The sequence below is a fragment of the Perca fluviatilis genome, chromosome 14, assembly GCF_010015445.1.
Source record: "Perca fluviatilis chromosome 14, GENO_Pfluv_1.0, whole genome shotgun sequence".
NCBI classification, from domain to species: Eukaryota; Metazoa; Chordata; class Actinopteri; order Perciformes; family Percidae; genus Perca; species Perca fluviatilis.
This window is the reverse complement of record NC_053125.1, coordinates 26,489,745-26,510,723: the sequence shown is the minus strand read 5'-3', so window position 1 is coordinate 26,510,723 and position 20,979 is coordinate 26,489,745. Positions and strand designations below refer to the sequence as shown.

Sequence of the window (20,979 nt, the reverse complement as noted above, 5' to 3'; positions counted from 1 at the left end):
TATCTATGAAACAAATAATAACATAGAATATAATTAATCTTTCTTTCTTTCAGCATCTTTGGTCCGGTACAGAGAGTGGTCAACACCACACAGAGGATCATCGGCTGCCCCCTTCCCTCCCCTCCCCTCCCTGAAGGACATCCATTCATCCCGCTGCCTCAGCAGAGCTAAGGCAATCATCACAGACTGCTCCCATCATGCCTTCCCCCTGTCTGACTGGCTGCCCTCTGACCTGCGCTACGGATCAATCAGGACCACGACAAGTAGACTCAGGAACAGCTTCTTTCCACAAGCCATCACCACACTGAACACACACACTCACTAGCACGCACACACATTCACACCTTCACATACGGACCATAACTAGTACTTTTAGTGTGTATATTTATTCTTTTCTGGGGCATTTCAGAATTTAATGGAAAGAACAGCTAGATGTGAAAGGGGAGAGAGAGAGAGAGGGGGAAGACATGCAGGAAATCGCCACAGGTCGGCCTCGAACCCTGGACCCTCTGCGCCGAGGCATACACCTCCATATATGTGCGCCCGCTCCACCGACTTCAGCTAACCAGGCCACTTTAGTGTGTGTATTTCTTTATGTTTTATGAATGTATTGTTTTACTATTTATTTCTTGTCTTTTTAGATTTAGATTTATGTTTGCTGGGCGAACTGCTGCTAAAAATGTCGTTGTTCATTTTTGTACAATGATAATAAATCTTCTGATTCTGATTCTGGTACTAGTTGCCACTTCTCCCTCCGGTCCGCTAGGTGGCGGTACGGCGCCATGACGCCGTTCACGCGCCGCCAAGACTGAATAAATAGAAGCGGAAACTCCACTGAAATCATTTCCAACCGAGAGAGAAGTCGTAGCGGGAGTTACAACGAATCGTTCTCAGAAATGAACGGTAACTATGACTTTAAATGTACTTCTAGGCTTTAAATGGACAACGCTACTCATTAATCACAACATATAGAGGTAAAAGATGACGACATTTGTCATAGATTACGGCTTTATTTACCGGATGGTCGTAGATTGTTCCAGCACTAGCGCTGCTGAGATGTGGCTGAAAAGTTACAACACGTTGTGAATTTTCTGTTTGCGAGTTTATTTATTTTAATAAAAGTTTTCAGCAGTTAATACGCAGATAAATCTGATGCTTAACGTCCAGCGTTGTCATGATGCGATTAAATAAGCTCCTCATGTTAAAATAAAGCTAACAAAATTAGCCCAAAATGTATTTATATCTGATGTAACTGTATATTTATTGCAGTATAGCTGTAGAACGTTGCTTAGCCTGTGTTTGGGGGATTTATCTGTTTATTTAAGTCGCTTTTAAAAGCGAGGGAGGTCGTAAAAATAAGTTCCTGAAACGTTAGTTTCCAACAGGTGAACACGTGGAGATGCTCGGCCCAAAATCTCATCACAGCTCTGCGCTATTTAAACAGGGATTCAACCTTTCAATTTATCATTTAATCATTACGTACACACGGGAAGTAATGGAGTATGTCCATTCTGTGCTACTTTAAACTTCTATACTGCCACATTTCCGATAAATATTGTACTTTTACTCCATTTCATGTGGCGTCTGTAGTTACTAATGCACACAACGTTAATGTAGAGCTGAATATCATTTTTACCCTTATGTTGTCCTCGTTTTTTTTTTTTTGATAGCATTTGAAGAGGAAAAATTGTTTTGACAAAAACGTCAAAAGTGCAGAAAACAGAAAAAAGTGACAACTTGGGCGGGGGCAAGGTGACAAACGTCAGGATAAGCTTTTATGAATTATTTTGACTAATAAAATAGCTAAGATCAGAGGATGTTGAGTGAATCACAGACTGGTTTGTCAAAATTTGGTTCTTAAAAAAAAATTCTAGAGCCATGATATTTTTAAATTAAAAACAATCCAAATTCAATGGAAAGCAGTAAATTTTACCTGCGAAGAGCATGGATGTATATGTTGTCTGTGTTCCATACAACGTACATTCATGCAAGATATTTTGGGTAAATTTGGTTGTAAGAAATTCATATTTCTTATATAAAAACCTTTGAAAACGGGTCAAATTTGACCCAAGGACAACACATTGGCGTACGTCATTAAAAATAATCCAGTGTGGCTGATTTTCAGTCATTGTTGAGATAAATGACACTTTTTGTGAGTTATTTTAGTTCTATTCCAGAGGTGACATGTTTGACATTAATTTTTCTCCTTTTTCAGGTTTTTAAATGTTTGACCAGCGGCTCGTCTCCTGAGGATGCTTCCCCTCTGGACTGTCGCCTACGATACGCACGCAAGGTTAGAATATTTTCCAAGTTGGGATTTCTTTAATGTTTGTGAGAACCGTGCGTCCTCCTGCGCTGTGATGATGCTTTTTCCTGCCATTCGTAGTTTCCACCAGAGGTCTTAACGGACCAAAGATGGCCCAAACCTTCCTTGGATGTCTGAGCGCTTTTAGCATCAAATCAGCACGTTCATAATCAATCGGCTCGTTGTAGACTGATCTGAGCTTTCCAAAACTACATTTATTTGTTAAATAGCTGGGATATAAATGCTCCTCCATGTTTATCTGGATTTATTTTGCTCTGTTATATGAGAAGTTTGCTGGCTTTCTAACACCAGCAATGTTCTCCCCAGGGTTACACCGGCCACGGGGGAAATGAACTCGCGGGACACCGTACGGACGCTGCTCAGCGGTGTCACGATGAGCGATGGGATTAATTCCTCAAGAGGCAGAAATGCAGCAGATGCACATAACCTGGGGACAGGTGAGCAGTTTATTTACCTTATCTACGTTTTAAGGCAACAGTTATTATTATATATATATATATTTTTGTGTATTAAAGTTGAGCAAACAGTCGACTTACAATGAGGCCAAAAATCCTAATGTTCCTAAGAATTACAACCAGGCTGCATTGTTATTTTATCAAGGAATTTGAAGATGTCTTTGGTTTTATGGTTTCGTCAATGAAAGTCCACAAAAAACTAGAAACATGCCCGCCACAAGTGATTGGATTCAACTTTGTCACTGTGCTGAGCGCAAGTACAAAGACAACCAAATGCAGTTTGTGTGCAAAAAGTGCAATGTGACACACAAAGTATAGACAGGTGGAGCATAGGCAGGACAAGGAATATTGTGCAGTGTAGACAGTAGCCGTGTTTCCTGTGTTGATTTGACTGTGGCGGCCCCCCACGGTATCAGAAATAGAGCTGCATTGTTAGAGTGCATGTCGGAGAATAGCGCGGTCACTTGGCAGAAAAAACGAGAAAGTAAAGAGACTCTGATAAGGTGTTGTGTGTCCTTGACGACTAAGTCGTATAACTTATGTTGTCAGTTCTTTTTAACCCTGGTCTTGCAAATTTAAATTAACTGGTGATTTTCAGACCTGCCCCCACCGCTAAAAAAAATCCAAAAGGAAACGCTGAGTAGTATACAGTTGGGTTACAGAAGGTGGTTTAGAGTAATATAAATCTGTGCAGTGTATTACCAGAAACCTTATAAGAGCAGCATAAATATGGCTATAGGCTATGTAATATGAATGTGTAAAGATACGTGCAGTGTAGTAGCAGTGGCATCTTGTCCAGACCAGTCAAATATTCTATCTTAAATTTTTATGAAATACTGAAAGCAGCAAATCCTCATTTTAATAAATGAACAAACTTAATTTGGTCCCTTATGCTTGGTTTTTAAAGGACTAAAAATTAGGGCTGCTCCCTCTTAGCTGATTAGTCGACTAATCGGTCGTTTTGATCTTGGTCAACATTAGATTTTCTCATGTTGAATGACTAATTTCCCAGAAACGTACGAGCACATCTCTGGTAAAGAATTAAAGTGGAGCTTTTGCATGACTGTTTGCAGAGAAACTCAGTTTTACAGATCTGTCGATTAAATCAACTAATCGATTAGTCGATACTATTGAATGTGGTAGTAGACTAAGAATTTCTTCAGTCGAACACAGCCCTACTAAAAATATATCTCAGTATTATAGTTTATACATGCATTTGTGAAGGTCTGAGACTTGAATTTCTAAGTTTTACTTATTTAAACAAAATTTAAGATTGCAGCCCTGTCTTAATTGACTTTAGCCAAAAATTACTGACTTTTTTTTTTTTTTGTGAGATCTCCCAAACTCTGGTCTGTTCGCTGTGATGATGCTTTTTCCTGCCATTCGTAGTTTCCACCAGAGGTCCTAACGGACCAAAGATGGCCCAAACCTTCCTTGGATGTCTGAGCGAACAGTAAAAGTTCGTGACTTGTCTCATTGGCACCATTTGCTCTCAGATCTAACTTTTATTTCCATCTCCCTATCAGGGTGACGGTCCTCTGGTCGTGCGGTCGCATTAAATCTACAAAATGAGATGAAGGTGATCGACGCCTGTGACGCTGGTATGTTTGAGTTAACTTGTGTCTGGTCCGCAAAAGGGAAACTTGCCCGTCACAAGTGTTGTCTTTTGTCCACAACAGTCAAATGCGCTTAAATATTCAATTTTAAATTATAAACAAATGCAGAAAGCGCAGCAAATCCTCAATGTTCTGAAGACAAAAAAAACAAATTCCAGGTTTAGAGGCTCTGACTAAATTTAAGATATTGTGGAATTTGCAGCCCTGTCTTCAAAAGATTTTTAGCCAGAATGACTAATTTGCGCTAGTTTTACTGTGAGATCTCCCAAACGTGGGTCTGTTCGCTGTGATGATGCTTTTTCCTGCCATTCGTAGTTTCCACCAGAGGTCCTAACGGACCAGAGATGGCCCAAACCTTCCTTGGATGTCTGAGCGAACAGTAAAAGTTTGTGACTTGTCTCGTTGGCAGCATTTGCTCTCAGATCTAACTTTTTTTATTTCCTTCTCACTCTCAGGGTGACTGTCTTCAGTCGCGCTGTCTCACTGAATCCACAAAATCTTCCGCGGAGATGGAGGCGATCAACGGCTGTGATGCCGGTATGTTTTTAAGTTGATGTATAATCGTGTTCACGTCTCGTCGCTGTGATGATGCTTTTTCCTGCCATTCGTAGTTTCCACCAGAGGTCCTAACGGACCAAAGATGGCCCAAACCTTCCTTGGATGTCTGAGCGACTGGAGAACAGTGATAACTTCTCTTTTTAATGTTCGTCACAACTAAATGCATCTCAAATCTCCCTTTTCAGGTTGGATGGGAAAGGGAACGTCTGGATCTTGGAGTCCTTCTTTTGAAGGCTATCCACTGAAGTACAGAAGGTGTGTAATCTCATCTGCTTAAGGCAACTACAGAGTCAGACACAAGATGAATAAGTAATGGATTAGATAGAGGAATAACGTGCCCTTAAACACAACTGGTGTTGACTGAATTCATGGTACCAGTGGGCCGGTTTGTTATATAAAAAGCTGTAATCGTCTGATAAGGTAATCCAACTCTACCTTTTATCTGGTTCCCACAATTCGCTGTGATGATGCTTTTTCCTGCCATTCGTAGTTTCCACCAGAGGTCCTAACAGACCAAAGATGGCCCAAACCTTCCTTGGATGTCTGAGCGAATTTAAAAAAAAAAAAAAAAAACTGTGTGATAATAATCTGTCTGTAGCTTCACGGCTAACTTGTCATTATATATCCCTTTCAGGTTGGGAGGACTCTGCTGGCTGTGCTTTCCATCCTCTCTGTCCAGGCGCCAGTGATTTAAATATTACCTGGTATGTAACATTTAAACTATATGTACAGATTAACTGTTCGCTGTGATGATGCTTTTTCCTGCCATTCGTAGTTTCCACCAGAGGTCTTAACGGACCAAAGATGGCCCAAACCTTCCTTGGATGTCTGAGCGAAATCAGTTCTATTTGGCAATCGGCCCAAGTTTTATCTGTCAGCTAAAGGTGTTTTTTTTTTGTTTTTTTTTCTCTGTCTCACAGGTCGAACAACCAGTGGCTGCGCTGCATTGATTTCTCTACACGGGAGGATTTCTACGCCGGTCCCCGCTGATCCAGATGGGACCGGCCCAAAGACCGAGTGGTGATCGGGAGGCTCTTCCACATAGTCCAGGACAACCTGTACGTCTACTTCGGCGGGAAGTTCCACTGCGTTTGCCAGTGGACGAAGAGAAGCTACAGCGGGCCAGCAAAGTCGGTCTGCGGCTGCAGGATCTGGAGCTCGCTGCCCGCTTCCTGGGAGCCAAAACCGACACCACGCTACTGGAGGCCCGGGCCGTACTGCTGGGCCGGCTGGAGGGAAGGGAAGCCCAGGAGAACCAGGACTGAGCGGACTGTCACAGCCTGCTGAAGTTTAAATCGCAGGTTTCCTAAAGGGAGTCTGGTGTGGACTCGGACTGTGGATGACAAATCATGACTTTTTAAGTCTCATTAAATAAATGCATGCAGAAATAAATGAATAAATAGTGGAGTAGTGAGCCTGGACATTTCAGTCTGAAACTTAACTTTTTTTTTTTTTTTTTTTTTTTGCAGAAACTTAGTTCAGAAGGGTGAAGTTTCTGTTTGAACTCAGATCTGTGAACTGATTATAATAAATATTCATTGTATTAACACATTAGTCGGTTTTGTTTACTAGGTAAATGGCGATAGTTCATTTTTTAATTTTACTTAAGTGGAGGAATGTGAGGAATACTCCTAGGCCGACTAGCACTAGGCCTTACATTTTGAACACGAAGTAGATTATATTAATATCAAAAGATTAATTTTCTCTAAACTATCATAAATGCATGTCTGACCTTTGGAACGAACTCGCAACTAGAAAATGGCATGAGATTTTGATTTATTTCCATTAGACCTTTGCCTACATAATGCGTTAAAGAGGAGTGGCTCCCCAGCGCCAAGATGGCGACTCTTGAATTATTCGTTCCAATGAACAGCAGTAGCCAAGGCAACATCTAGTCCGTGTATATCTATGGGATGTCTGAGCGATATCCCGTTCTATTTAGACAATCGAGCTCAGTTTGTCTAACAGCCAAGTTTCTATTTTAATTGTCTTACGTCGAGCAACCAGTGGCTGCGCTGCTGATTTCGCTACACTGAGGCTTTCTCTACGAATGTATCAACACTTTACAAAACAAATAAAGATCCAGCTGTTGCCAACTAAATTCTGTGACATGTCATGCAATCCTTAATTATTTTTCTCCCTCTGAAGACCTTTACATGGCAGAGTTAAGCAGTTATTGAAACATGTTTTGCACATTATGGTATTAAAAGGTGGTAAACCATTGGTTGATGCACAGGATTTAAGTCTGCTACTTTCTGAAAGTGCGTCTGTAAATTTGTCATAAAATGGCCATGTGGACATGGTACTTACACGCACATACAATAATGATTTTAAAAGCTACATCTCACGGGTGAGTTACTTTGCAGATTTGGGTTTATCCACAATGTAATACAAGCTGTATTTTTAAACTACCCACAGTTTAATACAATTATTCAAATGAGCTCCACCTTTACCATCTGCAACATTAAAATGATGGTATACGTGCAGTTTAGGCCCTGTTTAAACGTACATGGATATTTTGAAAAAACGTAGTTTCACTTAATTTGTGCCCTTGGTTTACACGCAAACGGAGAATTCGCCTCTGAAAACGAGTATCTAAAAACGAGTCTTTCTAAAACTTTGTCACGTAAACTGAGACAAACGGAGGTTTAGGCAGCCGAGGAAGAGAAGAGAGGAAGTCTGACGAGAGCAGGCGGCAGCAGCTGGGGGTGGTGACAAAAATCTGCTCTCAAGTCAGTTTTCCAGCAGCTTTCAGGCTGAACAGGAAGTCATAGAAACACTGAGGTCAGATTCCGATTTAATAAAATGTTATTCAACCCATATCAGCTTGTATAGAGTTGTTATGACAGATCAGCTGTCAAAATGCTCTACATGCGATCTGTTGCTGATTTTAATCAACACGCTGTAGGTGATCTGTAATCTGAACGGATTTAGTCTCTAAACGTAACTATCAGCCACACAATGTGTTCTGTACAGAATAAGCCTTTAAATCAGACAAATAGCAGTTAAAATCCCTCCAATTCAAAATCAATAAAAAGTTTATATAAAATGTCATGTTGAGTCGATTCTGACCCAATCAGCTGTTAGATCAGCTGAGAGGCCGGCGTTTCCCAGCATGCCCCTGGGTCCGCCTGGGTCTTTCAGTCGGTGAAAAGCCACTGCGCTGCCTGCGTCTCAGAACTGCGGCCGCCTTGATCTCGAGGTTATCGTTGCCCACGTGTGCATGACGTCAGATCAAGTCGGGCACAAATCTAACCGGCATGCATTGGGCGGCGAGCGCCGATGATCGATTCTGCGCAGACCTGGCTCATCTCGAACGAGCCTAATGATTCGTTGCTGCTGCTATTTTCGGGATTCTGATTGGCTAACGTGGGCTTGAGCATCTTGTTAGACCGCCACCCACAGGTTTGGCATGCTCTTGACGGCATTGATGGCATATGTACACGGGTACGTGTAAACAAAACTTTTCTGAAAACTGACAGCTGTGCACGATGTTATTTTTGAAAACGTAGAGGTTGAAATGTCTGTTTATTAAAACAGCGGGCCACGTGTAAACGTAGTATTAAGGTGTGGACACATTAAGCCGACGGCCGACCGTTGACAGAAAAGCCAGTTGAGATGATCAGTCGCGTCCCTGAGGTCCAAAAAACTGCCCTGGGACACACTGAGGCGACACCAACTTGAGAAACTTAATTCGTCTTCATAACAGCAGGCGGCGCTATTCTATATTGTTGCCCAGAAATGAAAACCGGCAGCTGATTGGACGAACGCGTCACATGGGTTTGTTTTTTCCGGAAATTCAAAGCCAGACTGTCATGGCGGCAGTTCAGAATACGATCTCATATTGTACTAAAATAGTTCACCGAAACGTGTTTCTGAAAACATTTTAAGCGAGAAATAGGCCATGCAGTTGCTGAATCTGTCTTCATTTCAGCTCAGCAAAGGTCAGTTTAAAAGATTTTCATCAGATTTTGAGAGACTCTAGTCACCTCATTTTGCTGCTGCCATGTCGGGGACCCCCCGGCCCCCCCCCCCCCCCGAGGGCCCCCCCAAAAAAAAAACCCCCCCCCCCCCCACAAACAACCCAAAAAACAAAAACAAAAAAAAACAAAACCCCCCCCCCCCCCCCCCCCCCCCCAAAACAAAAAAATATCCTCCCCCCCCCCCCCCCCCCCCCAACCAAAACACCTTATTATGAACCTGCTAAACCACCTGTGCTACCCTAACCTTGACCTGTCTCAAATAAGACCCTCATCGTTTGGGACATCAGTTTTTGGGAAATAATTTGGGACGCTAAACTGCATGTAAGCCTAAAATGATCACATGATTCTGAAACCAAGAGTTATCTTTTGGTACATAAAGTGTAATCTGATGCCAATATGTCTGTACTTTGACTGCCAATGCTAAGTTATGTACTTAAATGCCAATACTTTTTAAAGTTCTTAAATGCAGGACTTTTACTTGTAACAGTGTTTACACTGGTATTACTATTTTTTTACTTAAGTTAAAGATAATTCCTTGAGCAATGGTCAGTGTATATACAGACACTTATGCATATAAAAATAACATAATACTCATAGTTTTCACCATGTTTAAAAACCGATATATATCTAATATCTGTTTATTTATTTATTTATATATATATATATATATATATATATATATATATATATATATATATATATATATGTATATATCTGCACTGAGAATTACGACTAATTTTACCTTGTCTTGTGTTGTACTGGAAGTATACACAAACACTGCATATACAAATAACAATACTTGCGACTATTTTTACCCTCTTGGCTTTCCATACCCGCGCCGCCTCTGAGCAGCTGTCTGTGGGGAAGCTGCTGTCAAAGCAGTGCTAGCTTTGCTAGCTGTTTGCCGGCTAGCTGCAACGGGGGAGAAGGATAAAACGCAAACAATGGCGGGTGTGCACCCTCAGGTAAGTAAACTGTTGTAAATAACGCGCCTGTTCATGCACTGTGAACCCTAAAAGGTGATACTTTTGACGTCAAAACAGTGGTCGACGGTAGCTAACGTTACGTGATATCTAGAGCTATGCTGCTGCTGTTGGGACGTGGCAATACAGAGGCGTTATCAAAGACAAGAAACGCCTTGTTTTAGTTAAGCATTACGTTTTATAATAATTTTAATAACCGGCTTACTTCTCATTGAGCGTAATAAGTTGTATTAACCTACATAAAACTGTCCAGTGAGACCCACAGCTGCTATTTCTGTCCCTGCCTCTTTACAGGACGACCTGCTGAAAATGACTCACAGGGAAAACTGGAAGTGAGTAGCAGCACTTTCTTTCCCATTATACATCCCAGAATATGCTTTTTATTTTAATATTAAATACTGGAATATATAATGAAATACTGGATTTTTTTCCCCAGTCATGTTCCTTTCTGCCTCACGACTAACACTTTTTTTCTTCTTGTCTGGGTTCAGGGTGCAGCATGAGCGTCTACACGTGAAGCACAGGGGTCACGAGGCCATGCACGCCGAGATGGTGATGATCCTCATCGCCACGCTGGTGGTGGCTCAGATCGTCCTGGTGCAGTGGAAGCAGCGGCACCACCGGTCCTACAATGTGAGCGGTAGATGGTGGAAACAGACGTGGAGAATAAGGACGACAATATTAATAATATATACACTTTTGTATTGATCCCCAGTGAAGAAATTACAATTACCTTACTCTGTTAGAACACACTACACACCTGAAATACACACACACACGCTCAGATCCTATACATGCAGAGAGATGTCAGAGTTAAGGCCTTCTTTACAGTCGCCGTTCCCGACCTGTCGCGCAAATTTGAAGTTTCGGCGCTCCCATGACATCACACTGTTGCGCGACACATTGGGAATGGCGTGTATACTGAATGTTTTAGGGGGCTGCGACTGCTGGACAGGCGCCTTGAGCAGTAGTGGGGTGTTTCGTTGCCTTGCTCAAGAACAGTGGGTGATCTGGCGCCTCTCCAGCTACCAGTCCACACTCCATACTTCCGTCCGTACATGGACTTGAACTAACGACCCTCCCGTTCCCATCCCAACTCCCTGCGGACTGAACTACTGCCACCCCAAAAAATTTTATATGAAATATAAAGGGAGAGTTTGGATCTTTACAAGTGTGGTTGTATGAGCTACTTCTCTATAGTCAGTGTATTAGGTACAGTAGATAGTGGTCGGCACGCCCCCAGTTTGGAGAAGCAGGTAGGAGTACCGACACGGAAGCTAGCCCTGAGAAAGTCCTTTACGACGGGGAACTGAAGCCTTTATATCTGCTCTCTTTAAAGCCAGCAAACTCCTTTTGTCATTTTACCTTTTTTACACCATTTACATGGGAGTTGCTGCTCTACCGCTGCCTCCATCACCACACATTTGTTTGTGTTATTGTGGGGATTTAGTGATTTTAAAGTGTTAAGAACTAACTAACAAACTAAGCCATGGAGGCAGCGGCAGACAGCAAGTCCCATGTTTTGCGAGGTAAAATGACTTTGTGTCAATGAAGTCTGATGGCTTTGACGTGAACATAGAACGGCTTCAGCTCCTGCCGCGGAAAGCTCAAACGGAGCTGTTTAATGGCAAAATAAAGCGGTGAAAATATTCTAAATATAGTGTACACTTTGCAGTTCCTAACCATTTTTAAAAAAGCAAAGTCACACAATAACAGAGCAGAGATAACCGCCTCAGTTTCCCGTCTGACAGCAAGGTAAAGCGCTGAAAATATTCTAAATATAGCGTCCGTCCAATTAAACTGATATAAATGTCTTTAGGTGTCTAGCTGCTGCCCCCGTCCACAGCAGGACATTTCTTAGCTTCTGTGTCAGTACTCCTTCCGCTTCAAAACATCTGAACCATCCCTTTTTAGTAAATAAAAGGAATATTAAACTGTCCTCCTCCTCCTCAGCTGGTGACGCTTGTCCAGATGTGGGTGGTTCCTCTTTACTTCACCATCAAACTCTACTGGTGGAGGTTTCTGTCCATGTGGAGCATGTTCTCCGTCGTCACCAGCTACGTCATCTTCAGAGCCACTCGCAAGCCGCTGTCCTGCCGGACGCCGAGGTGAGGATGATGGTTTGGACTCTGGGTGTCTATAAAACACGCTAGAGTTTAATTTCTCTGCCCGAGCCCGAACTTGACCCGACCCGACCCACAGGCCGGGTCGGGTCAAGTTCGGGCTCGGGCAGAGAAATCAAGCTTGGGCGATATTCGGCCGATTATTTTCTTAATTCGGCGGGGAGAAAGCTACGCCTCTCCAGCTTCTCCCGTAGCTCTGGGTGTATGTCCTGCACTGATTTGAGTGTGAGGTAAACGGAGCTACATCGTGTCTCCCCCATCTGCAGCGCTGTTGTCGGCCAGCGTGTCGGCATGCAGACCGTGGCGAAGGATAGTATTAATTAGGTGATCGAGACATTAAAGTTTCCTCAGTGTTTCCTTTAGGATTTTTTTTTTTTTTTTTAGCAGTGGGGGCAGGTCTGTCCGAACAACATGTTTTACGTATATGAAACAGAACTGACGCTTCGTTGCAACACATATATTTATTGACCTCTATTCACACAAAATGAGGCATATTTTCAGTTGTGATTGAACTGTATTTTTTGAGGAACTACAGGGTACTTAACATCTATAACAGGTCTACACTTCAAAATTTTTTGTACAGCCATATTTCTGATACCGTGGTGGCAGAAATTTTGCCATGGTGGGCCGCCTCTACAAAATCAACAGGAAACGCTGCTCCTATATGGTTCCAGGGCTTTGGTTAGGTTGCTGCCTTGATCTCTTACCCACACTATTCGGCTGAGGGAGCTAGCTTTTTTCTTTTTTTTTCTACGCTTCTTCATTCGGATCCATTTGTGATCCATTCTGAATAAACAAACACACAATTACATCCCTGGGATATAATTTGCATGTGTTTTTATTCAAAAGTGTGTTTCTGTGTTCTTCAGGATGGTCTACAAGTGGTTCCTGTTGATCTACAAGCTGAGCTACGCGGTGGGCGTCCTCGGCTACCTCGCCATCATGTTCACCATGTTTGGCTTCAACGTCTTCTTCAGGTGAGTCTCTACCGACAAACTGCCAAAGCGTTGTCTGAAGCCCAACTCTTTCCAGGGTGGTATTTGTTGTTGTGTCACAGTCACTCCCACTTAAAACATTACCTCACTGAGGCAAACCAAGGCAGCTTTATTTCTATAGCACATTTCAACAAAAAGGCAATTCAAAGTGCTTAACACAAAACATTAAAGAGCAGTTAAAAAGAATCCAAAACGTGTTAAAATAGAAAAAGACAGGTATGAATTACAGGAATACAAGTTACAGGTCAGTGTAGGAAATTAACAATTTCATTGATTTGAGCTGAAAAGAAATGTTTCTTTTTAGATTATCTGCTTGAAATATCAATTGTGTGGAAAAAAGTGCATCCCAACTTCTCAGAGTGTAGGATGACGTCTTTTAAATGTCTTATTTTGTTCAACCAAAACCCAAAGATATTCAGTTTACAGTCCTATAAGACATAAAAAGCTGAAAATGCTCTCATTTAAGGGTAAAAAGTTCCCTCACAGAGGCAAAGCAAGGCAAGATAGCATTATACGTTTAGCAATGTTAGGAACAATGCCATTTAAAGTGCTATATGTAAAACATCAGAGCTGCACAACAACAGTTAGAAACAATTAAAAGCATTCTTGAAAGTAGAAAAAGGCCGGTATGAAATGATTTTAAAAAGGCAGCGTCCAAAATAAGTCTTTCAAGCGATTTTTCTTTTTACATTAATCTGTTAAAATGTCAAGCAATTGTGAAGATCCTAATTTATTTATTACATTATTTTACCACTTCAGAAAGTTTTATTGTATTGTTTTATTTTTCTTAGGATGGTGTCACTTCTTTTCTGTGTTGTTTTTGTCTTTGTGATTTGACTCAATGTCATTGTCAAGGAGGGCCGACCCTCAAAGATCTCTCAAACATAAATAATGATTGAATGGATGAGTGAAAGAATGAAGGAATGAAAAAGAAAATGTGCATCGCCACTTCCCAGAGTGTAGGATGACGTCTTTTTAAACGTCTGATTTTGTTCAACCAAATCCCAAAGACATTCAGTTTAAGGAAGGATCGGGATACAGGTCCCATCCAGTGCGCCGTACAAGGTGCGTGGTGGAGTTGCGGTGCTGTTAAGCTAATAATTTATCAAAGAATGGAAAAATTCACTGGAGTTCTCTTTTAAAAAGCTTTTTTTCTTGCAAGTAGAGTCAGTTTACAGCACTCGCAGCATAAGTACAGAAAACGACTGAAGATTGTTCACAACAGTGTCTTTTTTAAAGGAGTTGAGAGTCAAGTTAGTTATTCGGTTCGTGCAATCAGTAGCTTTTCTCCTTATCTCTGATCAGGCCTGGCATCTCGTCCACATCATGCGCTCTGCCCTCAGGGATGCATCCTGTGCTCTTTGCGAAGTCACTCAGCTTTCATGATTAAGACAAGAAAGACAGAAATACTGAAACGGCAGTTTGGGTAACAAAGAAACTGAAGAAAAAACGTTCTAAGTCATTTTTCAAACCGGTGATCTATAGCCTGTGCCGGTTGTCTCGCTGACACCAAATGTCTCTGTATTCTGCACAGGTGGCCCAACTGGTACAATGCTCCGTCTCTCCATTTAGCCAAAGAACTAAGCTTCTAGACTGTTCGATTTAGCACGACAGTTTGCAATCTACAACCATGCCTAACGTCAACTTGTGACGAAACTACGCTTTGCTCCAGCCCCGAATGTTTTCTCAAAAGCCCTGAATCTGTCTTAGCTGCTACTACTAGTAAGGAAGAGGATTAGGGCCAATGTGAATGATTTATTTTTTTTCTTCATTCTAATGCTTTGTCTACATTGAACGCACAACATATGCATAGCTGAATGTATCTTTTTAATTGGCTACATGCTGCACACACATGGGTTTGCATATAATAGGTGCAACCTCAACCACCTTAAACATAGGTTTCTAAAGTCTAGTTTATTCGCTCTAGCCAGTTGATGGAAACGCTTCTAATTTGCATTTTCTTTTTTACTTCTCTTTTGCGACATTTTAAAAGTTTGCTTAAAATTCGCTTGACAATTAGATGGAAACATGACTCGTGATGTACGACGACAAAAAAAAGCAGCAAATCTTCTCATTTGACAAGCATGAATTACAGACTATTTGGCCTTTCTTTGTGCTTGGAAAATGCCGCTATTTTTTTTTTTTCTATCGATCAGCTAATCGATCAACTAATCATCACTAATCAAGTCAATGTGAAGGTTTCGGTGCAGATTTCAGCCTGAAAACCCTGGCGGTAAACGTGGCCGTAACGATTACACTTGTATCTCAGCACCTTAACAGGTCTTTGGCTGTCGAAGCAGTTAAACAGGAGATGTTTTTACTTTGAAAGCATAATTAATACTCCATAAAGCCATGTAGAGTCTTTTCAGATACTCAGACTGGAAGTACCCTCTGTCAATTAAAATGTCTGTCAGTTCAGTTAAGCACAATTTATATATGAGCTTCATTGGAAAGACAATGCACATTATATTAATTATTCCCACTTACTAAGAGACTGCACGTGGTTGTTTCTGTCCTTGTGCAGGATCAAGGCAGAGGACTCAATGGACGTCGGTGTGATCATGCTCTTTTACGGGCTTTACTACGGCGTCATGGGCCGAGACTTTGCAGAAATCTGCTCCGACTACATGGCTTCCACAATCGGGGTAGGACTGATATTTTCTATTGATTATTCATGAAAAATGACTGGACGTGTCGATACTAGTTTTGTAAATTCAAGCTCAGATCTGAACACAGACTTGATGCACATATTTTTAGATTCAGTGTGACTTGCACTTCCCGAGGATATCCTTATCTCTGATGTCCAACTAGTACACCGTCCAAAATTTTACCTAGAAGTCACAGAATAAAGATGGTCCATGTGCAGAACTTGCATGTTTTTACGTTTTCTTTAGTATCAAACGAATCCAGTGATAGTTGTCTCTACATCCATGGGTACACTGCAAACAGGAACTGCTGATTAATCATTCAGCCGGCTTTTATTGGTGCTTGTTTGCCAAAAATATAAGATTTAAAACCAGTGGATCAAGTTGTGTCCCACAAAATAACTCCCTAAATGCATGGCAACATTCCTCTTTACAGCTTCCGAATTATTTATTTTTAGTTATTATCCAGATAATATTATGTTGAATTATAGATTATATAACAGATATTTGCCTTGTGTTGTGTTTCAAATATACTGTTGAAATACTGTACCTCTAATTCACACATTGTTGACGTCGTGCGTGTGCGTGTGCGTGTGTGTGTGTGTGTGTGTGTGTGTTCAGTACTACAACAAGGGAGGCATGCCCAGCAGGAGCCTGACCGACGACATCTGCGCCGTGTGCGGTCAGAGGATCCTGGTGGACGTGGAGGAGGAAGGATTTATAGAAGACACCTACCAGCTCTCCTGCGGACACATGTATCCTAAAACTCGGCTGATCTCTCTCTCTCTCTCGCCCGCCCTCAGAGGGAGCACACAGTCAGGCTACATCTACACTATCATGGTTTCATTTTTAGGCGGTGTTTTAAGACAAAAACGATCTCTGCGCACACAGGAGTTTTAGCTCCAGCAGCAGCACTAATCTCTAAAGTCCATATTAACACGTCTGACAACACATATCACATGACCGCTCACACTGGGCATGTGCGTGCCGGTGTAAACCCGGAAGCAGAGTCTGACGTTACTCTGCGGTTGAAAATCATAGATGTTTTAATTGAAAATACAGAGAATACTTTTGGAGAAAGAACAACAACGGTGAAAAGTAAGAGCAGGGATTTATTAGCTTGGAGGGAGGACGAGGTGGAACTGTTACTGAAAGGTACAGTATGTAAGTTACCTAACTGATAAGACTGACTGACATGCGTCGTCGTTTCCAAAAGATCTCCGTTTGTGCCCTGTCCAGACTAGAAGGTAACCCCGTAGTTTCAAACTGAAATCGGGGCAGCAATGTTTCCGACTGTCTTTGTTTCAGGGGCTCAGTAAATGCCGGAGTAGTGTGGAGTCGTAAACGATTTTTGTTTATGTTGTTTAAGCTTCATCCAAATGTGTTCTGTCTTCACAGTAAGAGTGTTATTTCAAAGATGTGTTCTAAACATACATACGCTGTTCTAAGCTGTTTGCAAACTGTCTAAGCCGAGTCATTTCTTCAGTATTTTCTGCCTTAACTAGCCCCGCCCCCTCAGATTCCACGAGTTCTGCATCCGCGGCTGGTGCATTGTGGGAAAGAAGCAGACGTGTCCGTACTGCAACGAGAAGGTCGACATGAAGAAGCTGATGAACAACCCGTATCCTTTTACTGTCCCTTTGTGGTTGGCTTAGTGATGGGGGAAGATTAGTTTGTCATTCAAGCATGTTACAACTAGAAGTGTACACAATAAATAACATTTGCAGTGTTTTAGCTAAAATAGACCCTTCTAATTATAAATAAAACAAAGTATAAAACATAGAACAGATACGTTAAAACTTATCTCGATGTTTTATGCATCCACTGCAAGGAAGACGTGATTGGACTGTCATATCAGCCGATTTATTGGTTTTCAGGAACCAGCCCTGATGTGCAGCTAGCAGCAGGCATTAGTCACGACCACACACTCACGTAATAAACATCCGCAACTGTTTAAAGGACAATTCCGGCAAAATGAACGTAGGGGTTAATAACGTGTACCAAGTCAAACGTTCTCTGGGATCTGTTTTCATGCTAATTGAATGTGTCTCTAGCTTGAAACAAGCTACCGCAAACCGGGGGTTAGCTGCTAACGCTAGCTTTCGGGGCAGAGGGTAAATCGCTATTTGATACCACTATCAAGGCTCGAAATATCACCACACTTCCACGGTAGCCTAATGAGGGTCCCTGCAAGCTGAAGCATTGAGAACTTTGTAAGTGTACAGTTTATTACAAAGATAGATATAAAGACAGTAGCGTTCATGTTTACATGCGGCCGCCATCTTGGATAACCGTCATGACCAGTCGAACGACAAACGCCGTGCAACCAGTAACGTAGCTCAAACACAGCGTTCTTGATTCGACTACTCATTAATTGTCCTTTTTCACAAATCTGAAACTTCTCCGCAAAGTGATTTACTCTAGAACTTCAATTAAAACTCTCCCAGGACCCGCAGGCTGACTGGGTCTGTAAACTTCTCCGCACTGATGAAAACACAGCTTTTAACATTCAGAATCAAAAAACAAACAAGCAGCAGCTTAACAAAACGTGACTCCCCAGCATCCAATCCATAACTAGATCTCAAAATCTTCACAAAGAACATCCACAGAGAACACAAGCTCCAAATCATCTGCAACAGCTAAAACCTCCCTGAAGTATTTTCCGATAGAACTAGAAGGACCGCTGGCGAGCGCAGACCTCCACCAAGGCATGCCCTATCTCACAGTGTTAATGCAATGTGAATTTTCCCAGTTTGGAACACATTTTCTGATTGTTCCGATACCACACAAAGGCAGCACAACTGCCCTATCTCACAATGTTAATGCAGTGTGAATTTTCCTAGTTTGGAACACATTTTTCTGATTATTCCGACGCCACACGAAGGCAGCACAACTGCCCTTTCTCGCAATGTTGACAAAGCGAAAAATAACTTGTGTATCTGCGTGTGCTTTGGATTGGCACCAAATTTTAAGTGGTTCTTCCTTGGCCCATGCTTCACCCTTCAACCAACTTTCATGAAAATCCAGCTAGTAGTTTATCCGTAATCCTGTTGAAACAAACCATTATGAAATACATGAGCTACTAGGTGGAGGTAATAATGGAGGTAGGAACATATAAATTAGCAAAGATTTTAACTATGTATTTGTTTTTCAGGTTAAAATTGCCTCTTGTAATACCCTCAACATCCTAATATGCACCCCGTTTCCTTTTAATACGTTCAACATAATAATATGCACCCTGTCTGCTTTTAAAAAAAAATATTATAATGCATTGCCTGACTTAAAAGTCCAGCGAACGATGTTTTTGTCAGAATACTGAGCATCATTTCTCTCCTGTCTGAGCGTTCTCCTTAATTCCTTCGTCTCCTGCCAGCTGGGAGAAGACGCATGTCCTGTACGGGCAGCTGCTTGATTGGCTCAGGTATCTGGTCGCCTGGCAACCCATCATCATCGGTATCGTCCATGGGATTAACTTCTCCCTGGGCCTGGAATAGAGCCCTGAGGAACTCCGCCGTAAGTACGTCCTGGAGTCGTGAAAACGTTTGGCAGCAAACTGTCAAAAGTCGGCGCTACAAGGCCCCGATTCAGGCTGCTTCTGAAGTCTTTTGTTTCCTCGGTACATGTTTCTTGACTGAACGCTTGCAGTTTCCAGCAGACCGATCCCAGGTGGTCCCGGGTCTCTGTGTGCAGAGGACACTGTGATGCCAAAACCGCTGCCAACTTGAACAAAAAATAATAAATTGAGCACAGATCCAATGTTTGATCACGTGAAAACGTTTGACACAAGGAAGACATGTTTAGTTTGGAACTTATGGAAATGTTGCTGTCATGTATGTTGTTTTTATTGTGATAAATCATTGCTTCACTTTGTACTGTATCCTCAAAATGCCTTTTTGTTGAACCGTTTAATAGTTTATTTGCACACTGCTGGCTCTGCTGACACACCACTAACACGACCGTTCTTTTAAAGAGTTAATCTGCAGACGACGTGACGGACGATTCTGTCCAAACAGTTGCGGTACCTTAACTGTTTACATTTCATGTAACTTTGTTCATTACAAAAAAGTTTGATTTGCAATGTCTGTTCTGTAATGTTTTAATTTTGTATGAAGCTAAAGTTGATGCAAAATGGTCGACTTGTATTGTAGCAGCTGGAGTCAGAATGTTATGTTATGTTTATGAATGATTTTTGTAGACTTATCGGCTGATCCTCCATGATGTAATCTAGACAAGTTACAACATGTGGGGTAAAGATCAGAGAGAAATAGGTAAAGTGTACTTTTGTTTGGATGGTATTCTCAATAAAAATCAGTTTGAGTGGCTTTTATTAAATCCGGGAGAACTTTTCCATCTGTCAGGAAGAAAGCTTTCTTTTGCCAAATCAAATTTAACGTTGCTTTCTTATCAAGAATGCTGCTGATAACCCTTTGTATTTATTAAATATTTATAAAACCACATCAAAGTGTCTGATTTTTGTTTGTGCACAAATACAGTTTTGGTCGAAGAAAGGAAATGTTTACTAAGTCTTTCATCATCTGCTGTAAAACACAGTTACTTCAGTAGAGAATAATCTCAGAATTCTGACTTTAAACTTAAAACTCCAATACATTTTTTCACATGCGACTCTAATCCTCTACCATAAGAAGCAATCTGGTTAGGAATTAGCCTACACAATTCAGAATAAAGTTGAAATAAACTGTAAACACTGTATTTGCACAATTAGGGCTGGTTATCATTTAAAAAATGTTATACCAGTACCTATACTGTGAATTCGATACCGCTTCTTAAACAATATATTTTTTCGTTAAATAATTTTAACAAATATTTCCAACTTTTCGGCATAAATAATTTTTTTTCAGCTTCTTTTCTCCTATGTAACACATGCTTTATTACAGCGTTTTAAAATACAACAACACACACACGTGAGCAGCGGTGGAATAAGTATTCAGATCATTTACTTGTGTAAAAGTACTAATACCGCACTATAAAAATACTCTGCTGCAAGTAAAAGTCCTGCATTGAAAATGTTACTTAGGTTAAAGTCTGTAAGTATCACCAGGAAAAATGCAAGTTACGCTTACAACCTAATTACATGTGGACAGAAATGTGTAATATGTAAACTAATTAATAACAGGTTAGTTACCATCAACCCAAGATTTACATATGCTTGTCATGTTTCTGCTTAATATGACATAAACTCGGCAAGTCGTGTACGCCTCCGTCATTTTTTTACAGACGTTCTGAGTGAATTTTTCCAGTGGGGGATCACATTTTTCCGATTATTCCGACGCTACA

At 41.4% G+C, this 20,979-nt stretch overlaps 1 protein-coding gene, 1 long non-coding RNA gene and 6 other non-coding genes across 9 annotated transcripts; all 8 read left to right on the top strand.

Moving 5' to 3' along the window:
- Positions 1–29: 29 nt before the first annotated feature.
- Positions 30–7,056, top strand: LOC120573202. Of its 2 annotated transcripts, XR_005641659.1 has the most exons (10): positions 30–263; positions 410–580; positions 740–903; positions 2,216–2,293; positions 2,633–2,763; positions 4,308–4,382; positions 4,853–4,934; positions 5,141–5,210; positions 5,590–5,659; positions 5,876–7,056. It is a non-coding gene; the product is annotated as an uncharacterized LOC120573202 (long non-coding RNA). The 2 variants fall into 2 exon arrangements; XR_005641658.1 differs by having other exon boundaries at positions 36–580.
- LOC120573719 lies at positions 2,353–2,447 on the top strand. The gene has a single exon (XR_005641760.1). It is a non-coding gene; the product is annotated as a small nucleolar RNA SNORD14 (small nucleolar RNA).
- LOC120573715 lies at positions 4,137–4,231 on the top strand. The gene has a single exon (XR_005641756.1). It is a non-coding gene; the product is annotated as a small nucleolar RNA SNORD14 (small nucleolar RNA).
- Positions 4,679–4,773, top strand: LOC120573718. The gene has a single exon (XR_005641759.1). It is a non-coding gene; the product is annotated as a small nucleolar RNA SNORD14 (small nucleolar RNA).
- LOC120573714 lies at positions 4,975–5,069 on the top strand. The gene has a single exon (XR_005641755.1). It is a non-coding gene; the product is annotated as a small nucleolar RNA SNORD14 (small nucleolar RNA).
- On the top strand, positions 5,412–5,506 carry LOC120573717. Its single transcript, XR_005641758.1, has one exon. It is a non-coding gene; the product is annotated as a small nucleolar RNA SNORD14 (small nucleolar RNA).
- Positions 5,697–5,791, top strand: LOC120573716. Its single transcript, XR_005641757.1, has one exon. It is a non-coding gene; the product is annotated as a small nucleolar RNA SNORD14 (small nucleolar RNA).
- A 2,704-nt stretch (positions 7,057–9,760) lies between the features above and the next one.
- Positions 9,761–20,141, top strand: rnf175 (ring finger protein 175). Its single transcript, XM_039823532.1, has 9 exons — positions 9,761–9,903; positions 10,216–10,253; positions 10,413–10,554; positions 11,875–12,029; positions 12,914–13,021; positions 15,564–15,684; positions 16,306–16,439; positions 17,204–17,305; positions 19,058–20,141. Exons 1-9 carry the CDS (start codon positions 9,883–9,885, stop codon positions 19,176–19,178), a joined length of 942 nt encoding a protein of 313 aa, XP_039679466.1. The 5' UTR covers positions 9,761–9,882; the 3' UTR covers positions 19,179–20,141.
- The last annotated feature ends 838 nt before the right edge of the window (positions 20,142–20,979 follow it).